The sequence below is a fragment of the Myotis nattereri genome (genome assembly GCF_964212035.1).
Source record: "Myotis nattereri genome assembly, chromosome: 18".
In the NCBI taxonomy this organism is placed as follows: Eukaryota; Metazoa; Chordata; class Mammalia; order Chiroptera; family Vespertilionidae; genus Myotis; species Myotis nattereri.
Window position 1 is genome coordinate 36856449 of NC_138093.1, and position 16274 is coordinate 36872722.

Sequence of the window (16274 nt, forward strand, 5' to 3'; positions counted from 1 at the left end):
ATGTTGTCTGACTTTGAATCTGAGAGGGAGGTGGGGGAGGGATCTCGAACCCGTGAAAGGCGGGCATTCTTCCTAAATGAATGGAGGAGCATTCAACATCCATGCAAAAAGCATGTATTGAGCGCCTACTGAAGTCAGGTGCCTGGAGCCAGTCCACCCTTGCTGCTTGACACAGTTGCTGCAGGGAAGAAACATCTGCACAGTTTATGTTTCAAGGGACCTGGCGTATATGGCATATGTTTGCTCCCCCTCTTAGCGCTATGTGTTTTAACCAGGACCACCTCCCCGAGAAAGGTTGTTTCCCCAGGTTAGGGGTTAACAGGACTAAGGAAGAGGATAAATCAGTAAATCCCCCTAGTGTTACAGAAATACCATGTACTGCTTATGAAGAACTTGGACTAAGACTGTTGGCAATACATTTGGGACTTGTGGGGCCCATATCCCCAGGGGTCCGCCCACCAGGGAAAGCACCAAAGCCTATACCCCTGGAGACCCACCTACACAGGACAGTCCCAGGGAAGGCAAGCAGCGAGGCTGGGAGGACATAACCTTTACTGGGTAGGATAAACTCCTTCAGTCACTTCTTTGTAGCCTATCAGTAGAGCAGTGACCTTGGAATAGCCCTTGTAATGGAACACAGAGATTAACCTAGACAGGATTAAAATCAACAGAACTAGTTAGAGACAGGATTTTTGGCAAAGGTCAGATAAACAAGGAACTGTAGAAGTTACCCAAAACATACCATGATGTGATTATAGAGGCATGCTTATAGGATCAAATGGTATAAATACAGATGTAATAGAACAATAAAGAGAGAACCCAACCATGCTGATCAACTGAACGCTACCTCCGTGTCATTCCTTCTTCGCTGACTCCGTCCACACCTATGGGAACCCCTGGACCTGCTGGGGCTGGACCCCAACAGTCAGGGACCAAAGACCAGCCACCAAGCTAGATGCTGAGAAAATACAGAGTTCACTAAGTCAAGCCCTGCCCTTGGGGGTTCTTTCCAGTCAGCAGACAGGAGAAATAGCTGCAGCATGATGCGATCAGTTCTATGAGAAGGCAATGCCTTCGTTATTGTGGTAGCACAAAGGAAGGAGTCAGCAGGGAACGCTTACAGCCTGTGCTGGGACCAACGCTTCATGTGGGGGATCCTCGGAGCTTTCCGAGTGGGAACAAAGATAGTAAACAGCCGAGCACTCTGACCTGTAGGCACTGCTCTCCAAGCCGTACATTCTCTAGGTGGGGTGGTAGTACTATTAGACCAGGGAACTGAAATGGACAGGGAGTGTCGGGGGGGGGGGGGGAACAGGTGAGGATGAGTCAAGGGCCGAAAAGCACCCCAGGCAGAGGGGACGGCCTGAGTGAAGGCACGTTGACTGGCTTCTAGGGAACGGCCCGAGGCCCTGGAATGTAGGACTGAGTAGGACTGGGCAAGAGAGAACAGAAAGGTGGAAGGACAATGGTGGGTGTCCTTGAAAACCAGGTGAAACTGGCTTCTACCACACGCGGATATAAGCGGGGATTCTGCCTGAAAGGGGGGAGCACACCTTTAGCCCCCAAACTGCTCTCCTCCACTCCCAGGAGCACTGGTCACCTCCTCCACTGGGGAGGCGGCGGAGGGGGGAGCAGTCAGGTCTGAACCCTGGGTCCCAGCGCTGATTGATCACTCGAGTTGGGCACCACAAGCAATGACCTCATTGAGTTTTCCTGCCTCGGCTTGAAGTAGGTGCGGGTGCTGTCCTGGCCTGCCAGCCCCAGTCCTGTCACACCCTAGTCAGCTAGGGGGGAGGTGCATTTTCCTGTGCCTCCGTTTACCTAACCACCCTTTTATATGTTTATATCAGAGAGGAAGGGAGAGGGCTAGAGAGATAGAAACATCAATGATGAGAGAGAATCATTGATCAGCTGCCTCCTGCACATCCCACACTGGGGATCGAGCCTGCAACCTGGGCATGTGCCCTGATTGGGAATCCAACCGTGACTTCCTGGTTCATGGGCTCAACCACTGAGCCATGCCAGCCAGGCCCTAACCACCCTTTTTATTCTTTATTGATTTCAGAGAGGAAGAGAGAGGTAGAAACATCAATGATGAGAGAGAATCACTGATCGGCAGCCTCCTGCATGCCCCCAACTGGGGAATCCAGCCCACAACCCGGACATGTGCCCTTGACTGGGATCCAACCTGGGACCCTTCAGTCCGCAGGCTGACGCTCTGTCCACTGAGCCAAACCGGTTAGGTCAGGACCTAACCACCCTTTTCAAACCAAGAGGATTTTCCCCACATAAACTGGCCGAAGTCTTGAAAGTCCCCACTGGGGCACGCCTCCCCTGGCTCTAGGGTTGGGGTAGAGGTGGTCCTGGGTGAAGGCCACTGCCGCTGCCCTAGGAGGCCCTGACCCCCAGATCCTGTAACCAAGGTCCCATCCACAGCCCTTCCCTTCTAACCTCGGTCAAGGCTCCCGCTACGGCGCCTTTAAACCCTCCCAGTCCTCGCCCCGCCCCCGGTCCGCCCCGTCCCAGGCGGGAGCCGCTGAAAACCCCCAGCCCAGCCGCTGCGATCCATTCGCCCTGCAGCCCCGTCCGCAGTGCGCGCTCTCCTGCCCGCCCGACGGTAAGGAGGGTTTTTTAATGGCGTGTGTGTCGGGGGGCGGGGAAGGGGGGGCTCTCTAGGAAGCGAGAAGCTCCGTCGGCGACCAGCTGCACTGAGGTTGGGGACCGAGCAGAGGCTGGGAGGCCAGGTCCGATGGCCGCGTCGCCCCGCGCCGTCAGGGTCTGCCCCAGCCCTGGCGGCATTGCTGGGCCATGAGGTCAGGCCTGTTGCGGTGCACAGACGGGCATCGGCCCTGAGCAGGGACTCGGGGTCTGCACCCCGCGCGCAGCTGCAGCTCGGGTCCCCTCGGGTGCGGAAGGGGGGCGTCTGGGTTGGCTAGTCGGCCCAGCGACGGCGCGCCCGGGGTCCCTGGGCAGCTCGGCGCCCCGCACTTCCTGGTTCCCGGACACGTGCGGCGCTGCCCGCTCTCTGCGCCCCGGGACGGCCCGTCTGTGCCTCCTGGGGGTTCGGGGTCACGGGCTTGCGCTCCCGCGGCCCCACGATGGCCTCTGCCCCCCGGGTCCCGGCGGGATTGCAGCCGCATCTCCTTCGGGGGAGCCCCCTAGCGCAGGCACTGGGAGGCTGCAGCCCTGACCGCGCCCGCCCGGTGCCCGGCCAGCGCGAGGCGGTGGCGGGAGGGGTGGCCGCTTCCCGCCCCAACGTGAGCCGAGGCCCTCACCCCGCTGCTTAGAAAGCGGGCGGCGGCTGCGGGCAGGCGGCCGGCGGGCTGCCCAGACCGCTGCGTCACCCCAGCGCCGGCGGCGTGACTCACCGCGGTCGCTACGGCCCAGGGTGTGGCCAGGAGGGGGCCGGACCCGAGGGCCGGAAGCGGCCGGCAGCCTTCCCGCCCTGCAGGCCCCCGGCGCCCCGGCCGGGGGGAGTCCTGGGGGGACTTGGTATCGGGGGGCTTCCAGGAGGCAGCGGGGGTGGGTGGGGGGGAGCCGCGGCGGAGGCCGTGCAGGAGGGGACTCGGGGGGCTCCCTAGTTCTCCCTCTAACCCCAGGGCACCAGACGGAGGGCCCCCGCCTGGCTCAGCCCCCTCCCCTTCCTCCCCCTGGTCCTCGCGGATGACCTAAAACTGCAGGGGAGCCCACGGTGGGGTGGGCCTGGCGGGGCCCTCGCGCTCCGGAACCGAGAAGTAGTCGGACTGCAGCCCCTCTTCATTCCCACTGCCTGGCTGCCCCGGGGATTGGCCCCTGATCCCTTCTCCCCTCCCTCCTGCCCACAGGAGTGTCAGGTGTGGGGCTTTAGCTCAGAGTCCAGCTCTGTTCCCAGGTGGCACGGCGGCCTCTCCGGAACCATTTTCTTGAGTTACTTCTCTGCCCCAAACGCAGAACTTCCTTGTCCTCCAGGTGCGCTCTGCACCTCCACGCGGCCTCCTGCAGGCGCGTCTTGCACCTGCTGCTCCCCAGAAGTGCTGGGAGGCGGCCCCTTTCCCAAGGACCCACCTCTGCCCGCTCGGAGCCTGTCACCACTCCCCCGTGCTGAGTGCCCCCACCCTGACCCGTGCCTGTTTGGTACACAGAAGCTATGGCAACATCCCCACCTCACCCCTCCTCCCGCAGGCCTTGCGGCTTCCTGTTTGTATGGCTTGTTTTCGCTTTTGCTGGCTGGCTCTTGGTGAGGGGCTTACCCCAGTCCTGGGTTCTCCACCGTCCTTGCTTCTGCCTGTCCCGTGTGGCACTTGGCATTGGGGACAGGGACTCCCACTCTGCCCTTTAGAATACTCTTTGTCCCAGTTCTGAGCTGGGAAGTTCCCCGGGGTTATCTGCACAATGAATGGAGAGTCCCTTTGTCTCCAGTGAAACCTCCAGGAACCCTGCGTCTCCCCACCCCCACGCCGCATCCGCCTTTTCCTTGGCATTGGCCTGGGAGGTGAGGTAAGCTTCCAGCCCAGGGTCTGGGCAGGGCTGAGGGCCTGTGGCCGCTGCTCCTTTCCCAACCAGCGTGCCCTTCTCTGTGGGGGTGCAGGGCTGTTCCCACAGATGTAGGCAGATCTCCAGTTTAGGTTTCTCACAGCCACCACCCCCCCAAGTCGTTCAGCTGCTGTCTTTCCATTGGGTCCTGTGCTTGGGCCCTTGGGCATCTCCCCCACAGCTTCTCCGCAGCCCAGCAGGCAACTGGCTGCCTTCCCTTCCTTTGAGGGAGGGCAGCAGTAGGTCCTGTGGGTGTCACTAGGGTGGGCCACTCGTGCCCCAGCAGCCACAGCCCATCAGCCCTCGCCTGCTGGGGTGGGGTGGGGTGGGGAGGAGAGCCAGCTGTCACAGGCTGGCCCGGCTGGGTCTGCCCCTTCCTGGAGCTCTGCCCTGTGACTGGCACCTCAGGGCTCTAGGGCAGTGGCCCGGAGTGGAGCCTGGACACGGCAGCTGGAGGCTGTGACCCTGCCAGCTGTGTCCAGGCGCCGAGGTGGGGGAGGGGCCCTCAGTCCACCCCGTGTCCAGAAGTGGGTCTGCAAGGCTGTCTGTCTGCCCATGGGGGCCACTGGAAGGGTCAGGCTCTGGGCCTGCTCTCTTCTCCTAACTCTGGGGTGTGGGTTGATCATTCTTCTGTGCTTTTTCTCTCTGGGCCACTGTGACCCCTGGGCTTGAGGCCACGTGGGCCCATGGAGACACAGCCTTGAGTGACCCAAGTGGTAATAGTGAAGCTGCCCCCAGAAGAGAGGTCTGGACATTGGGCTGGGAAAGAACAATAGCCTCCAGCCCCCTCCCTTCCTCCCAAGCGTCCAGCCGTGCCCCTGTGTGACAGGGGTCACAGGTCTCGACTGAGTGGTGGCTGAGCAGTTGGGTCTGGCCTGGGGGAAATCTAGTCTCCTCTCTACAGGCCTCGGCCACTCGACTGCCTGCCCTCCCCCAGCTGAGTGCGTGAGTGTGGCTGGTTGTGTGGGGTCAAGGCCCAGACTGACATTCATCTGGCCCAGCGTTCAGGCCGGGGGAAGTGGGGTGGCGTGGGTTGCTCTGAATGAGGTTTAAAAATAACTGATTTATGGGGAGGATCTCTGCCGGAAATGTGCAGCTGGATAAGGAGCAGCCATGTGGGAGTGGGGGAGGGGACTGGCCTGAGACAGGACCATGGGGCTGAGAGGTGTGAGAGGGCTGGGGCAGCTGCGGCCCCTGCGGCCTGATGACGTGTCCCGAGGCCGAGCCTTCAGGCCCACTGAGGGGGTGGCGGATTGTTCACGGATTGTTCAACGTGGGGTGCATGGGAGGGAGGGAGCCAGATGACTTCATCCCTGAAATCTGCCCTGGCCTGGAGCCAGATGTGGGCAGGAGGAGTGGCTCCTTCTCCTCTCCTGGAGCACAGGTGCCTATCCTGGGGACCCCCTCTTCTGAGCACCCAGACAGCTAGCTCTGTTTCACACAGCAAGTTGCCCACCCAGGGAGGGGACGGGGTCCTGGCATCGGTGGCATTGCCGCCGGGGCCCCTGGGTGTGGGGCCCAGGCAGTGAGGAGGTATGGGAACACACTGCCCACACAGAGCAAGGTGCTGCCAACTCAGGCCACAGATCAGGAAACCACCCAGTTCTTCCCAACCTCAGACGAAGTTCCTGCGTAGCTCTCCGTTCCTCCCACTTTCCCCGTTTTCTCTAAAAATACCATCCAGGCTCCTGTACTCGTTCCCTGATGAAACAAATTACTACAAACTTAGTGACTTCAAGCAAGATCCATTTACTCTCGTACAGTTCTAACGGTCCCACCCAAGGCCTCCCTGGCTGACATCAGGTGTGGGCAGGGCCGCATTCCTCATGGGGGGTCTAGGGGAGAGAGCCCATTGCTTTACCTTTCCACCCTTTCGAGGTCACCTGCATTGTTTGGCTCCTGGCCTTGCCACAGTCCCACCTCTGCTTCCTTCTCACTGTCCGCACTCTGGCTCAGCTGCCTCCCTCTTTTGCTCATGAGGACCCTTGTTTCGAGTGCCCTGAGCCCACCTGGATGGTGCAGGGTCCTCTCCTTATCTCAAGATTCTTAACTCAGTCACACCTGCAAAATCGATTTTTACCGTGTGAGGCAACGTTCACAGGTTGTGGCAGTTAGGACATAGACATCTGTGGGGGCACCATTATTTTGCCTTGTAGAATTTTTTTTTTTAATCCTCACCCGAGGAGAATTTGTTCATTAGTTTCTAGAGAGAGTGGAAGGGAGGGAGGAGGGGGAGAGAGAAACGTCAGTGCTAGAGAGACACATCCATTGGTTGCCTCTTGCCCACACCCTGATGGGGGCTGGGGAACCTGCAACCAAGGTATGTGTCCTTGACCTGGCTGGGGATCGAACCTGAGATCCTTTGGTCCGAGGTCTACTGCTCTAACCACTGAGCAATGGGCCAGGGCTCAAATTTGTTTTCGTTGCCTGGCTTCTCGTGGGGAGTTCCTTTTGCCTGCTGAAATCTGTGAAGGGTGTACTCAGACCTGCCTCTTCCAGGAAGCCCTCCAAGCTCCTCCTGCCCAGACACTTTTCTGAATTCCTACAACATGTGGTCTGACCGTGTAGTCTGGTATTTGTCGTGTTCAACCCTTGCCCTTTAATATGTGTTCACTGTGTCCCTTGGTGGTACCGTGGGCAACTTCAGGAGAAGCGACTTCTATCTGCTACAGTTTCTAGCACAAAGAGTGGGTGCTCAGTTAGGCTTCCCAAGCTACTCTCTATTCTTCCTCCTTCCCCAAATCCTTCTCCTTCCCAGGGCTGAAAAAGCAGGGTTGGGGTTAGAATGATCAGTTTGCCTTTGTTTTTTTAAATATATTTTTATTGATTTTTTACAGAGAGGAAGGGAGAAGGAGAGGGATAGAGAGTTAGAAACATCGATGAGAGAGAAACATTGATTCAGCTGCTTCCTGCACACTCCCTACTGGGGATGTGCCCGCAACCAAGGTACATGCCCTTGACCAGGAATCGAACCTGGGACCCTTCAGTCCGCAGGCCGATGCTCTATCCACTGAGCCAAACCAGTCAGGGCCAGTTTGCCTTTGTTAAAAGTCACCACCCCAAACCAGGGGCTAACCTCCCTATCTTGACCTTATTTATCCCTTATCCTATCCCAGTGGGCTTTACATTTCATTTTAGTAGTGGAGCCATTCATTTATTTTTATTTTTTTAGAAAATATATTTTTATTGATTTCAGAGAGGAAGGGAGAGGGAGAGAGAAACATCAATGATGAGAGAGAGTCATTGATTGGCTGCCTCCTGCATGTCCCCTACTGGGGATCGAGCTCGCAACCCAGGCATGTGCCCTTGACCGGAATCAAACCCGCGACCCTTTGGTCTACAGGCTGACGCCCTATCCACTGAGCCAAGCTGGCCAGGGCAATAATGGAGCTGTTTAAATGAAACTCAGTGGAAGCCTTAATGATAAACAGACTGCATGTCACGGGGGTGGGAACCCAAGGTGTCCTGTGTGGCCAGGGTTCTGAGCAGTGCTGTCCTAGCCCATGTTCAGGGCTCAAGATGAGGGTTCCCTCATTTGGCAGCTGTTCTCACCTCTGGGGGCCTCCATGGGGGTATGATGTGTGTCCTTGCAGGCAGAGCCGCCCCCCCACCCCCCCCACAGCCTGCAGAGTGCTGACCGAAGGCTTGGGTGTGTCCCCTTCCCAGCTCCCCACAGCCACCACCACCCTTCAGAATGGCCAACAGGGGACCCGCCTACGGCCTGAGCCGCGAGGTGCAGCAGAAGATTGAGAAACAGTACGATGCAGACCTGGAGCAGATCCTGATCCAGTGGATCACCACCCAGTGCCGCAAGGACGTGGGCCGGCCCCAGCCCGGGCGGGAGAACTTCCAGAACTGGCTCAAGGATGGCACGGTGAGACCTGGGCCCCTCGGACCGGAGGTGCTGGGAGGGGGAGAGCAGGGCCGGGTCTGGGGACTGCGATTGTTTCACCTGAAGGAGGGCTTACCCGACCCGACTTCTTCCTGAGCCTGGAGAGGGTGCACGCTTCCCTCCCTCGCGCTGAGTGAAGGGGTGTGTGTGTGTGTGTGTGTGTGTGTGTGTGTGTGTATGGGCCGCTGCCGTGGAGGCCCTAGATGACACCAGGTACTCAAAGGAAAGAACCGTTGATATTAAAATATCGAGGTTTTCACTCTGGCCTCAGAGGCCTGGCCTGGCAGGAGCCGAGGCTGACAGGTGTGTTCAGAGGGAGAGAGACCTGTGGGTCACTGTCTCTGGCCTGAGGGTGGAGCGTTCTGATCTTCAGTGGGCGTGACCTCACCTCTGCACACCTGCCGCCCCTCCCCAGGTGCTGTGTGAGCTCATTAACGGGCTGTACCCAGAGGGGCAGGGCCCAGTGAAGAAGATCCAGGCCTCCACCATGGCCTTCAAGCAGATGGAGCAGATCTCTCAGTTCCTGCAAGCAGCCGAGCGCTACGGCATCAACACCACCGACATCTTCCAGACGGTGGACCTCTGGGAAGGTGGGCCAGGGCCGCAGCGCTGTCACCCAGGGGACCAGAGACCGGGCTGGGCCGTCTGGACCAGGGGGAAGGGGCAGGTTTCTGGCACTCTGAGGACAAAGAGGGGTGTGGTGGCGTAGGCGTGTGTGAGCTCGCACGTGTATGTGCTCGCACGTGTGTGCCCTCACACATGTGTGCCCTAGCACATGTATGCGCTTGCACGTGTGTGCTTGCACATGCATGCCCTCACACGTGTATGAGCTTGCACGTGTGTGCCCTCGCACGTGTATGAGCTTGCACATGCATGTGCTCGCACGTGTGCGCGCTCACACGTGTATGCACTCGCACGTGTCTGTCCTTGCACGTGTTTGCCCTCGCATGTGTGTGCCCTCGCACGTGTGTGCGTCTTATGGGGAGCTGACCATGTTGGGGGCTGGGATGGGAAAAGGTGGGGTGAAGAGGAAAAGAATTTGGAAGCTGGGCCTGCTGACTTAGGGATAGAGGTGGAACCCTGGCATCCAGGACCCCAGCTCTGCTGAGGCCAACACCCCCTTCTCCTTCCCAGGAAAGAACATGGCCTGCGTGCAGCGGACGCTGATGAACCTGGGTGGGCTGGCAGTAGCCCGGGATGATGGCCTTTTCTCTGGGGATCCCAACTGGTTTCCTAAGTGAGTATGGCTGGGGCTGCCCAGGCCTGGGCAGGTGTGGTCACCCTGCCCATTCCTGTCCCATTCTCGCAGCTGGCCGTTTACAAAGTACTTCCACCTTCATTTACTTCATCCTCCGCCCGGGACTCCCATTGGAGAGTGAGGAGGTGGCTTCAGAGAGCTCAAGGCTCAAGGGCAGAGCTGGCAAAGGGAGGACATGACTGGGGCAGCCTCAACCTCCTCCTAACCAACCCTCCTTCTCCACCCAGGAAGTCCAAGGAGAACCCCCGGAACTTCTCAGACAACCAGCTGCAAGAGGGCAAGAACGTGATTGGGTTACAGATGGGCACCAACCGTGGGGCCTCTCAGGCGGGCATGACCGGCTATGGGATGCCACGCCAGATCCTCTGATCCGCTCCCCGCCCCGCTCCTGCCCCTCCTTGGATGGTTAATATATATGAATATATATTTTAGCAGTGACATTCCCAAGAGCCCCTGGAGCCCTCAGGCTCCTCTCTGCCAGGGGGAGGGCCTGGCGCATCTCCTCTGGGGGTGCCCAATGGCGGCCTCTCCCCCTGTGCTTACTAATGCATTCCCTTCTCCAAACACACGGAAACTGGACCAACTGGCCTCCTCTTTTCCCCCGGGACCAAAATTTAGGGCGTCTTCCTCCTCCTTCATACCTCTCCTCCCCTGATCTCTCAATCCATTCCACGGCTGGGGTCAGCAACGCTGCCTTTGGGCCTTCCTTCCACAAATATGCCTCCGCACAGCTGTGGCTGCAGAGACTTAATTTATAGGGAGGGGTCGGTGGCAGCTGGACTGGGCTCACCACACACTGGAGGCAGCCTGCCCTGGCAGAGGCCCTCTTGGCTTCTCATTTTCCATTCCCCTCGCTTTGGCTCAGGGGTGGGGTGAGGGGAGAGGGGAGGGAGGGCTGCCCCCTCTGGGCTGGGGCTTGAAGAATCCGAGTGCTGATTTTGAATAAAGAATCTCCCTTTTTTTGGATGGACTCTGGCTGGCTGTGTCTGGGGCCACTGAGCCCACTGTTGGAGAGGGACTGTGGGGGGAAGCGCAAGACTGAAGAATATGGGGAGGTTTTGAGTGAAAGTTTGCAGTCCTCACCCTCATCTTTGATTTCTTTCATCTTTTCCTTTCGGTTTAGATGAGGGAGGTTGGGGTTGAGAAGGGACAGGCCCTCTCATCTCCTCTTGGGCTGGGAGCCATCATGCAGGGTATGTGGGCAGTGTCCACAGAGCGGGGCCTTGACATACCCAAGGAATTGGGCAGTCCTGCCAGCCAGCAACTTCTCAGGCACTGCAGGAGGGTGGGGCTGGTGGCTGGTACAGCCCTGGGTACTGGCAAGTCTAAGGGGGAGGCCACTTGTAGGCCTGGGGCCAGGTGGCCAGACTAGCTTGAGGCCCCAGGCAGGGTTTCCATGGTGAAGCACTGGTGAGCTGGTGAGCAGGGAGTTGGTGGTGGTAGCTGGAAGGAGGAAGCCTTGTTGGTCGATCCCATGAACTTGTGAGCTGCATGCTGGGCGAGACTGGCAGCAAGCTTCCCTTCTAGACGCGGAGCCGTGGACCAAGATGGTAAGGTTTGGGGTCAGGCTGTTCGGAGCTCCTAGCCCTTCCCCGGGCATGAATGTTGCACCCTGAGTTTCTAACCCCTGGTGTTTCTACTCCATGGCCTTCCCGTCAGACCCTGTGTTGAGAGACCCTGGGCCAGCCTCCCACATCAGGTGCCACCCCAATCAGCCAGCTCAGGGGCCTGGTCTGCATTGTCTCTTCCCCCCCCCTTTCTACTTCCACGGATCTGTTTCCTTAGGAGGGGAAGCCCCCCTCTCCGCATTGTGCCTTTCTCCCACCATTCCCCTGCCCCACTGTGGCTCCCTCTGCCAAGAAGCACCTACTATGTGCCAAGCCCTTGCCAGGGCTGTGCAGACGTGGCCAGCCCAGTGCCAGCCTGATCTGACACCAGCAGGAAGATGGGATTTGCTTGCTGACTGCAAATATCTTCTCCTTGGGCCACGGCAAAGATAAGATAGGCGCAGGTTCCCAGGGGTTGGCCCTCCCTCCACCCCCTTTATCTCCCATTCAGGGAAGGTTTTGTGAAATGCCACTGAAGGAGAGTGATGTCATTACAGAAAAAGCATTGGGTTCACGGATATTGATACTAAAAAAGCAACCTATTTGCACCCTTCCCTGATTCAGTTATAGCTGAATTATTGGCCACCTGCCTCACAAGTTCATGAGACACAGCATGGTACAGAGGCGAGAGAGAACCAGTCTTCTACCAGTGGATTCTGACAATAGGAGGTGGATGTTACTGTATTTCCTCCTTATGTTTCCAGATGAGCACACTGGGTCTTAGGGCAAGACATTTGCCCAAGGACACCTGAAGTGGGGGGACAGGGATCTGAGCCCGGTCAACCTGGCCAAATCTGTGCCGTTCTAGGCTCAGCAAGAAGAGGGGCTTCGAGGGATGAGGGTGACAAAAGGTGTTGAATGAGTATCACACACTGCTCTGTGCCTGAGTCCCCTGGGCTGGTGACACACTGCTCTGCCAGGATAGGGTCCCAGCAGCCCTCCTGTCTGTCATCTTCCAGTGCTGCCCCATGCTCATTTCCAAAAGGTAAGAACCCCAGAAGCCAGTGCTCCCTTCAGCCAGAGGAGGGGAGGCTGGGAAGGGGATGGAGAGTGGGGTGTTGCTCTGGGCACATGCAAGGTGCATTGAGGATTTGGAGTCGGAGGGAGGAGGGCGGGAGGAAGAGAGAGGAGCCGACTTTGGCTCATTGACTCCTTGCCTTCAGCCTGGAAGTGGAAAATCACTGTGGAGGTGGAGAGAAAGTGGGCCCGGCCCTTTGTGGCCAAGCGAAAGGAGAGTTGGAGGGGGAGGACGAGGGAGGGCTTCGGCAGCTCCACCCAGTTTGGCTCCCGGCAGGTCTGTCTGTGCGGTTTGTTCCTGCACCTGTGAGCCTGTGTCCAGGTGTGAGAATCCCCGGGACTAGGGCTCAGGTGAGGAGAAGAGTCTAGGGCGGTGAATGGGAGCTGCCTGTGAGCATGTGTTCACCGAGGACTGGGGATTGTGGGTGCAGGGAGGTGTGTGTCCTGTGGTGGGTGTGTAAGCATCTGTGTGTTTGCACGTGGCTCCGGGGAGAACAGTATGTCCCATTCCTACCTCCACAGCCACCTCTACAGCCCAGGAGGCCTTTGAGAGCTTGGCAAACAGCCGGAGGAGCAGTGGAACAGGGAAAGGGCTGGGCCCCAGGGCGGGAACAATAAAGGCCCCGGGGATCAAATTTGTTGCTGAGAAGGCTAAAGGGTAAATTAGTAATTGTCTCCTCACAAAGAAATACATTTCAGTCCCAGTGGCTACTGGAGGGAGGTCGCTGAAAAGAAAATGCACTGAAGTTACCTCTGGAGAAACGAGATTAGACAAAGAAAAATTATCCTCTTGACTCTGAAGGTTCCTAGCCTCTGGAATCTCTTAAGGGTCAGGAGGAGGAGCTTTAATAAGAGGACAAATCCCATCTTTTTAAGGTGGAAAATGGAAAGTTCTGCCTGGGAATGCTCGTACACACCCATTTCTTAATTCACGTATTCATCCATTCAACCGTTTCTGGGGTTCTACTCTGTCAGGCCTTAGGGGGTGTGTGAAGATTCTTATATGCTTTTTGCTCAAATTGCCCAGCCCTGTGGGGATGAAAGGCAGATAGCAGTTCTCATAACCCAGAAGGCCAGTGATAGGCATCTCTGGAGGAATGCAAATGGGGCTCTTCCCTAAGGACCAGCCCCCGACCTTCCAGTCCTGGGCCATCTCCAGAGGGGAGGCTGCTGGTGGTGGGACGGCAAGTTGAGGGCACCTCTCAGGGGCCCTTTTCCCAACCTGCCCTGGGCAATGGTGCTGCAGGTTAGAGGGACTCCTCCAGAACCAGGAGCAGTCACTGGCTGTGGTTAGAGACCAAGTGTCAGGAGAGGGTGAGGGGACATTCCTTTCCTGCCTGCAGTGGGGGTGGGCACAGAGGCCTGAGTCCGGGTGAGGGCCAGGGGTTGGGTAGGGACAGATCAATCAACATCACTGGGCAGGGGGAAGGGAGGGTCATACAAACATCTCCACACCTGGGCTGTCACACCATTTCACCCCCTGCTGGCAGGACCTGACTTTTGAATTGTGTTTCCATTGGAGAGATGTGCTCAGTGTGGGAATGAACCATGACGTGCTGATGCTACGCATTACCACTTTTGTGCTAGTCAATGTGCTAGGAGCTTTAGCTATATTTCTTCCTTCATTGTTTCAAAAAATATTTCTTGAGCACCTATGCAGGGCAAGACCTCGGCTGGGTGCTGGGGGAGAGAGCAGTAAACAAGACACATACAGTCTCTGCCTCCTGGGAGGAGCTGGAAAAGCAAAGAGCCAGTTGTCATATAACGTGATATGTGGTGTGACGAGAGTCAGGTACTGAGAACTTCACACAGGAGCGATGGCTGGAAGATTTCTGGAGGAGGCCGATGTCTGAGCTGAGGATTTAAGGACAATTAGAAGCCAAAATGAAGGAGAGGCCAATGGTGGTGAGGAGTGTCCCAGGCTGTGTGCGCATGTGCACGGGCTGGGGGTGAGCTTGGGCAGCACTGGGCTGCAGAATGTCTGTGTTTACAGGTGTAAGGTGCTGAGGAATGTAATGGAAAAGGGGAGCAGGGCCGGATCATCCAAGGAACCTCAAAGTCAAATGAATAATTTTGGACACTTCATTCGGGCATGGGGAGCCACGGGAGGATTAAAATGAAGGGGGATGAAGAGATAAGAGCTGTGCTCTATTTAGAAGGTTTCCTCAGGCTGCAGGGCAGAGAACAGTCTAGTGGTGGGGAGGACGATGAGGCATGCAGGCTCCAGGGGGTTACTGCAGCAGCCAGGCTGGAGTGGGAGTGGCCTGGGTTAAGGGGAGGGCCAGGGGGATGGATTTCAAAATTGTGTAGTGCTCTCGGCTTGGCTGTGGAGCGTGAAGATGGGGGAGAAGGGTCTAGAAAGACAGGCTACGGGTTTCAGCAACTAAGCAAATTGTGTTGTCTGTTGCTGGGACGGGAAATCCAGGAGAAGGGGCTTGAGTTCACCACAAATTACAGAGTGGGGCTAAAGTGGGGGCAAGAGTAGGTTTACAGTTGTCTATATGGAAAATAATGCAATAATTAATAAGTAAACTGTGTTTCGAGTATGCATAACTGTAAACCTACTTTTGCCACACCGGTATTATCCTCTCCCATTTTACAGACAAGAAAACTGAGACTAAGGGAGCAAAAGTAACTTGTAGAACCCAGGTAGTGCTGACCTGGGATTTAAACCTACGACAAAGCAAGTCCAAGCTAATTGTTCTTCCTATCAGAGGGCTCCCCTGTGAGGGGGCTGGCCTTGGGGAAGGGTTTGGTCTGCAGCCAGCATGAACTGGAGTTTTTCTGTGGGTGGAGGCCGGGCCACCGTGAGGAAGGGAGAGGTCAAGCCTGGGAAGAGGTGCAGGAAGTTCAGTTTTGCAGGAGCCGCCCCTTTAAGGCAATTGAAGATCTGGCCGCTTAGGAAAGGAACGAATGGAGGGAGCCCAAGGCCAGCCCCTGGATCCTGCAATTTAGGGTTTCTGTCCTCAAGGCTCCCTGACCTTTTGGAGCCCCCTGACAACCCAACTTCTCCCTCCAGCAATAAAAGCCACCGCAACCACCAGGACAATTCTGAGAGTGTTTCTTTCAGGGCACGTAATTCCAGGGGGCCTCATCACTTCTTGGGGAGGTGTCAGTATTTGCATACTCTTTGGAGAGAAGGAAGAAACCGAAACCTAGAGACTGTAAGTGATGTGCAGGTCCCAGGGTTCTTGAGAGTAGAAAGCATACCTTGCCTGGCCAGTGTGGCTCAGTGGTTGAGCTTTGACCTATGAACCAGGAGGTCACCGTTCGATTCCAGGTCAGAGCACATAGGGGGCGTGCAGGAGGCAGCCAATCAATGATTCTCATCATTGATGTTTCTCTCTCTCTCTCTCCTTCTCCCTTCCTTTCTGAAATCAACAAAAGTATTTTTTTGAAAAAGAAAGCATACCTGTGTCTCTTCATATTCCTTCCTCTTCTCTCTGCTTGGCTCAGAAGGAACTCCATTGACGTTTGTGGTTTGGAATTGGTTCTGTGTACACTGGGACCCAGGTGTCTGGACTCCTGGCTACTCAACTGGGAATTGAAAAGACCCAAAGTCAAGCACTCCTGGGCATGAGGCTGGCTGTAGACCTTAGCAGACACAGGGTGCTGGGGCTGCCCCCTTCTGTCCTATATCTTCCCCCAGCCCTGCCGCAAGGAGTCCCAGCTTCATGAGACGTATGCTGCTCTCTAAGTGATGTCCTCCGCCGGCACTGGAGTCGCCTGGGGTGCTGGTTAGACGTGCAGCTTCCGGTGGTCCTAGGCCGAGAGTCCAGGGAGGCCTGGGGGTGGTGCCTTACGTGGCATTTAAAACCCTGTCCCCCATACTTCCCAGGCACTGTCTCAGGAGCCCGGAGAGAAGTTTCTCCAACATGAAAATGGAGGGTCCTGGCCGGAGGCCCTGAATGGGGGTTGTCCTACCCCTGACCTTGCACTGTTTGGTGACTGTAGCTGGGTTGCCAGGGGAACGTGTAACTTCCTGGCG

At 57.0% G+C, this 16274-nt stretch overlaps 1 protein-coding gene across 2 annotated transcripts; it reads left to right on the forward strand.

Moving 5' to 3' along the window:
- Nucleotides 1–2524: 2524 nt before the first annotated feature.
- TAGLN2 (transgelin 2) lies at nt 2525–10633 on the forward strand. Of its 2 annotated transcripts, none has more exons than XM_081111929.1 (5): nt 2525–2617; nt 8179–8386; nt 8820–8994; nt 9539–9641; nt 9890–10633. In XM_081111929.1, the coding sequence occupies exons 2-5, from the start codon at nt 8207–8209 to the stop codon at nt 10029–10031; spliced, it is 600 nt and encodes a 199-aa protein (XP_080968055.1). In that variant the 5' UTR covers nt 2525–2617; nt 8179–8206; the 3' UTR covers nt 10032–10633. The 2 variants fall into 2 exon arrangements, with proteins under 2 accessions (XP_080968055.1, XP_080968054.1); XM_081111928.1 differs by lacking the exon at nt 2525–2617 and adding an exon at nt 3864–4476.
- Nucleotides 10634–16274: the final 5641 nt, after the last annotated feature.

What these genes read in the sequence shown, in the direction of transcription:
- TAGLN2 (XM_081111928.1), top strand. Translation starts at nt 4,376, where the DNA reads ATGGAGAGTCCCTTTGTCTCCAGTGAAACCTCCAGGAACCCTGCGTCT. An exon ending in GCATTGGCCTGGGAGGTGAG is followed by an intron (nt 4,477 to 8,178) that starts GTAAGCTTCCAG and finishes TCCCCTTCCCAG; the next exon opens with CTCCCCACAGCCACCACCAC. An exon ending in GATCCCAACTGGTTTCCTAA is followed by an intron (nt 9,642 to 9,889) that starts GTGAGTATGGCT and finishes TTCTCCACCCAG; the next exon opens with GAAGTCCAAGGAGAACCCCC.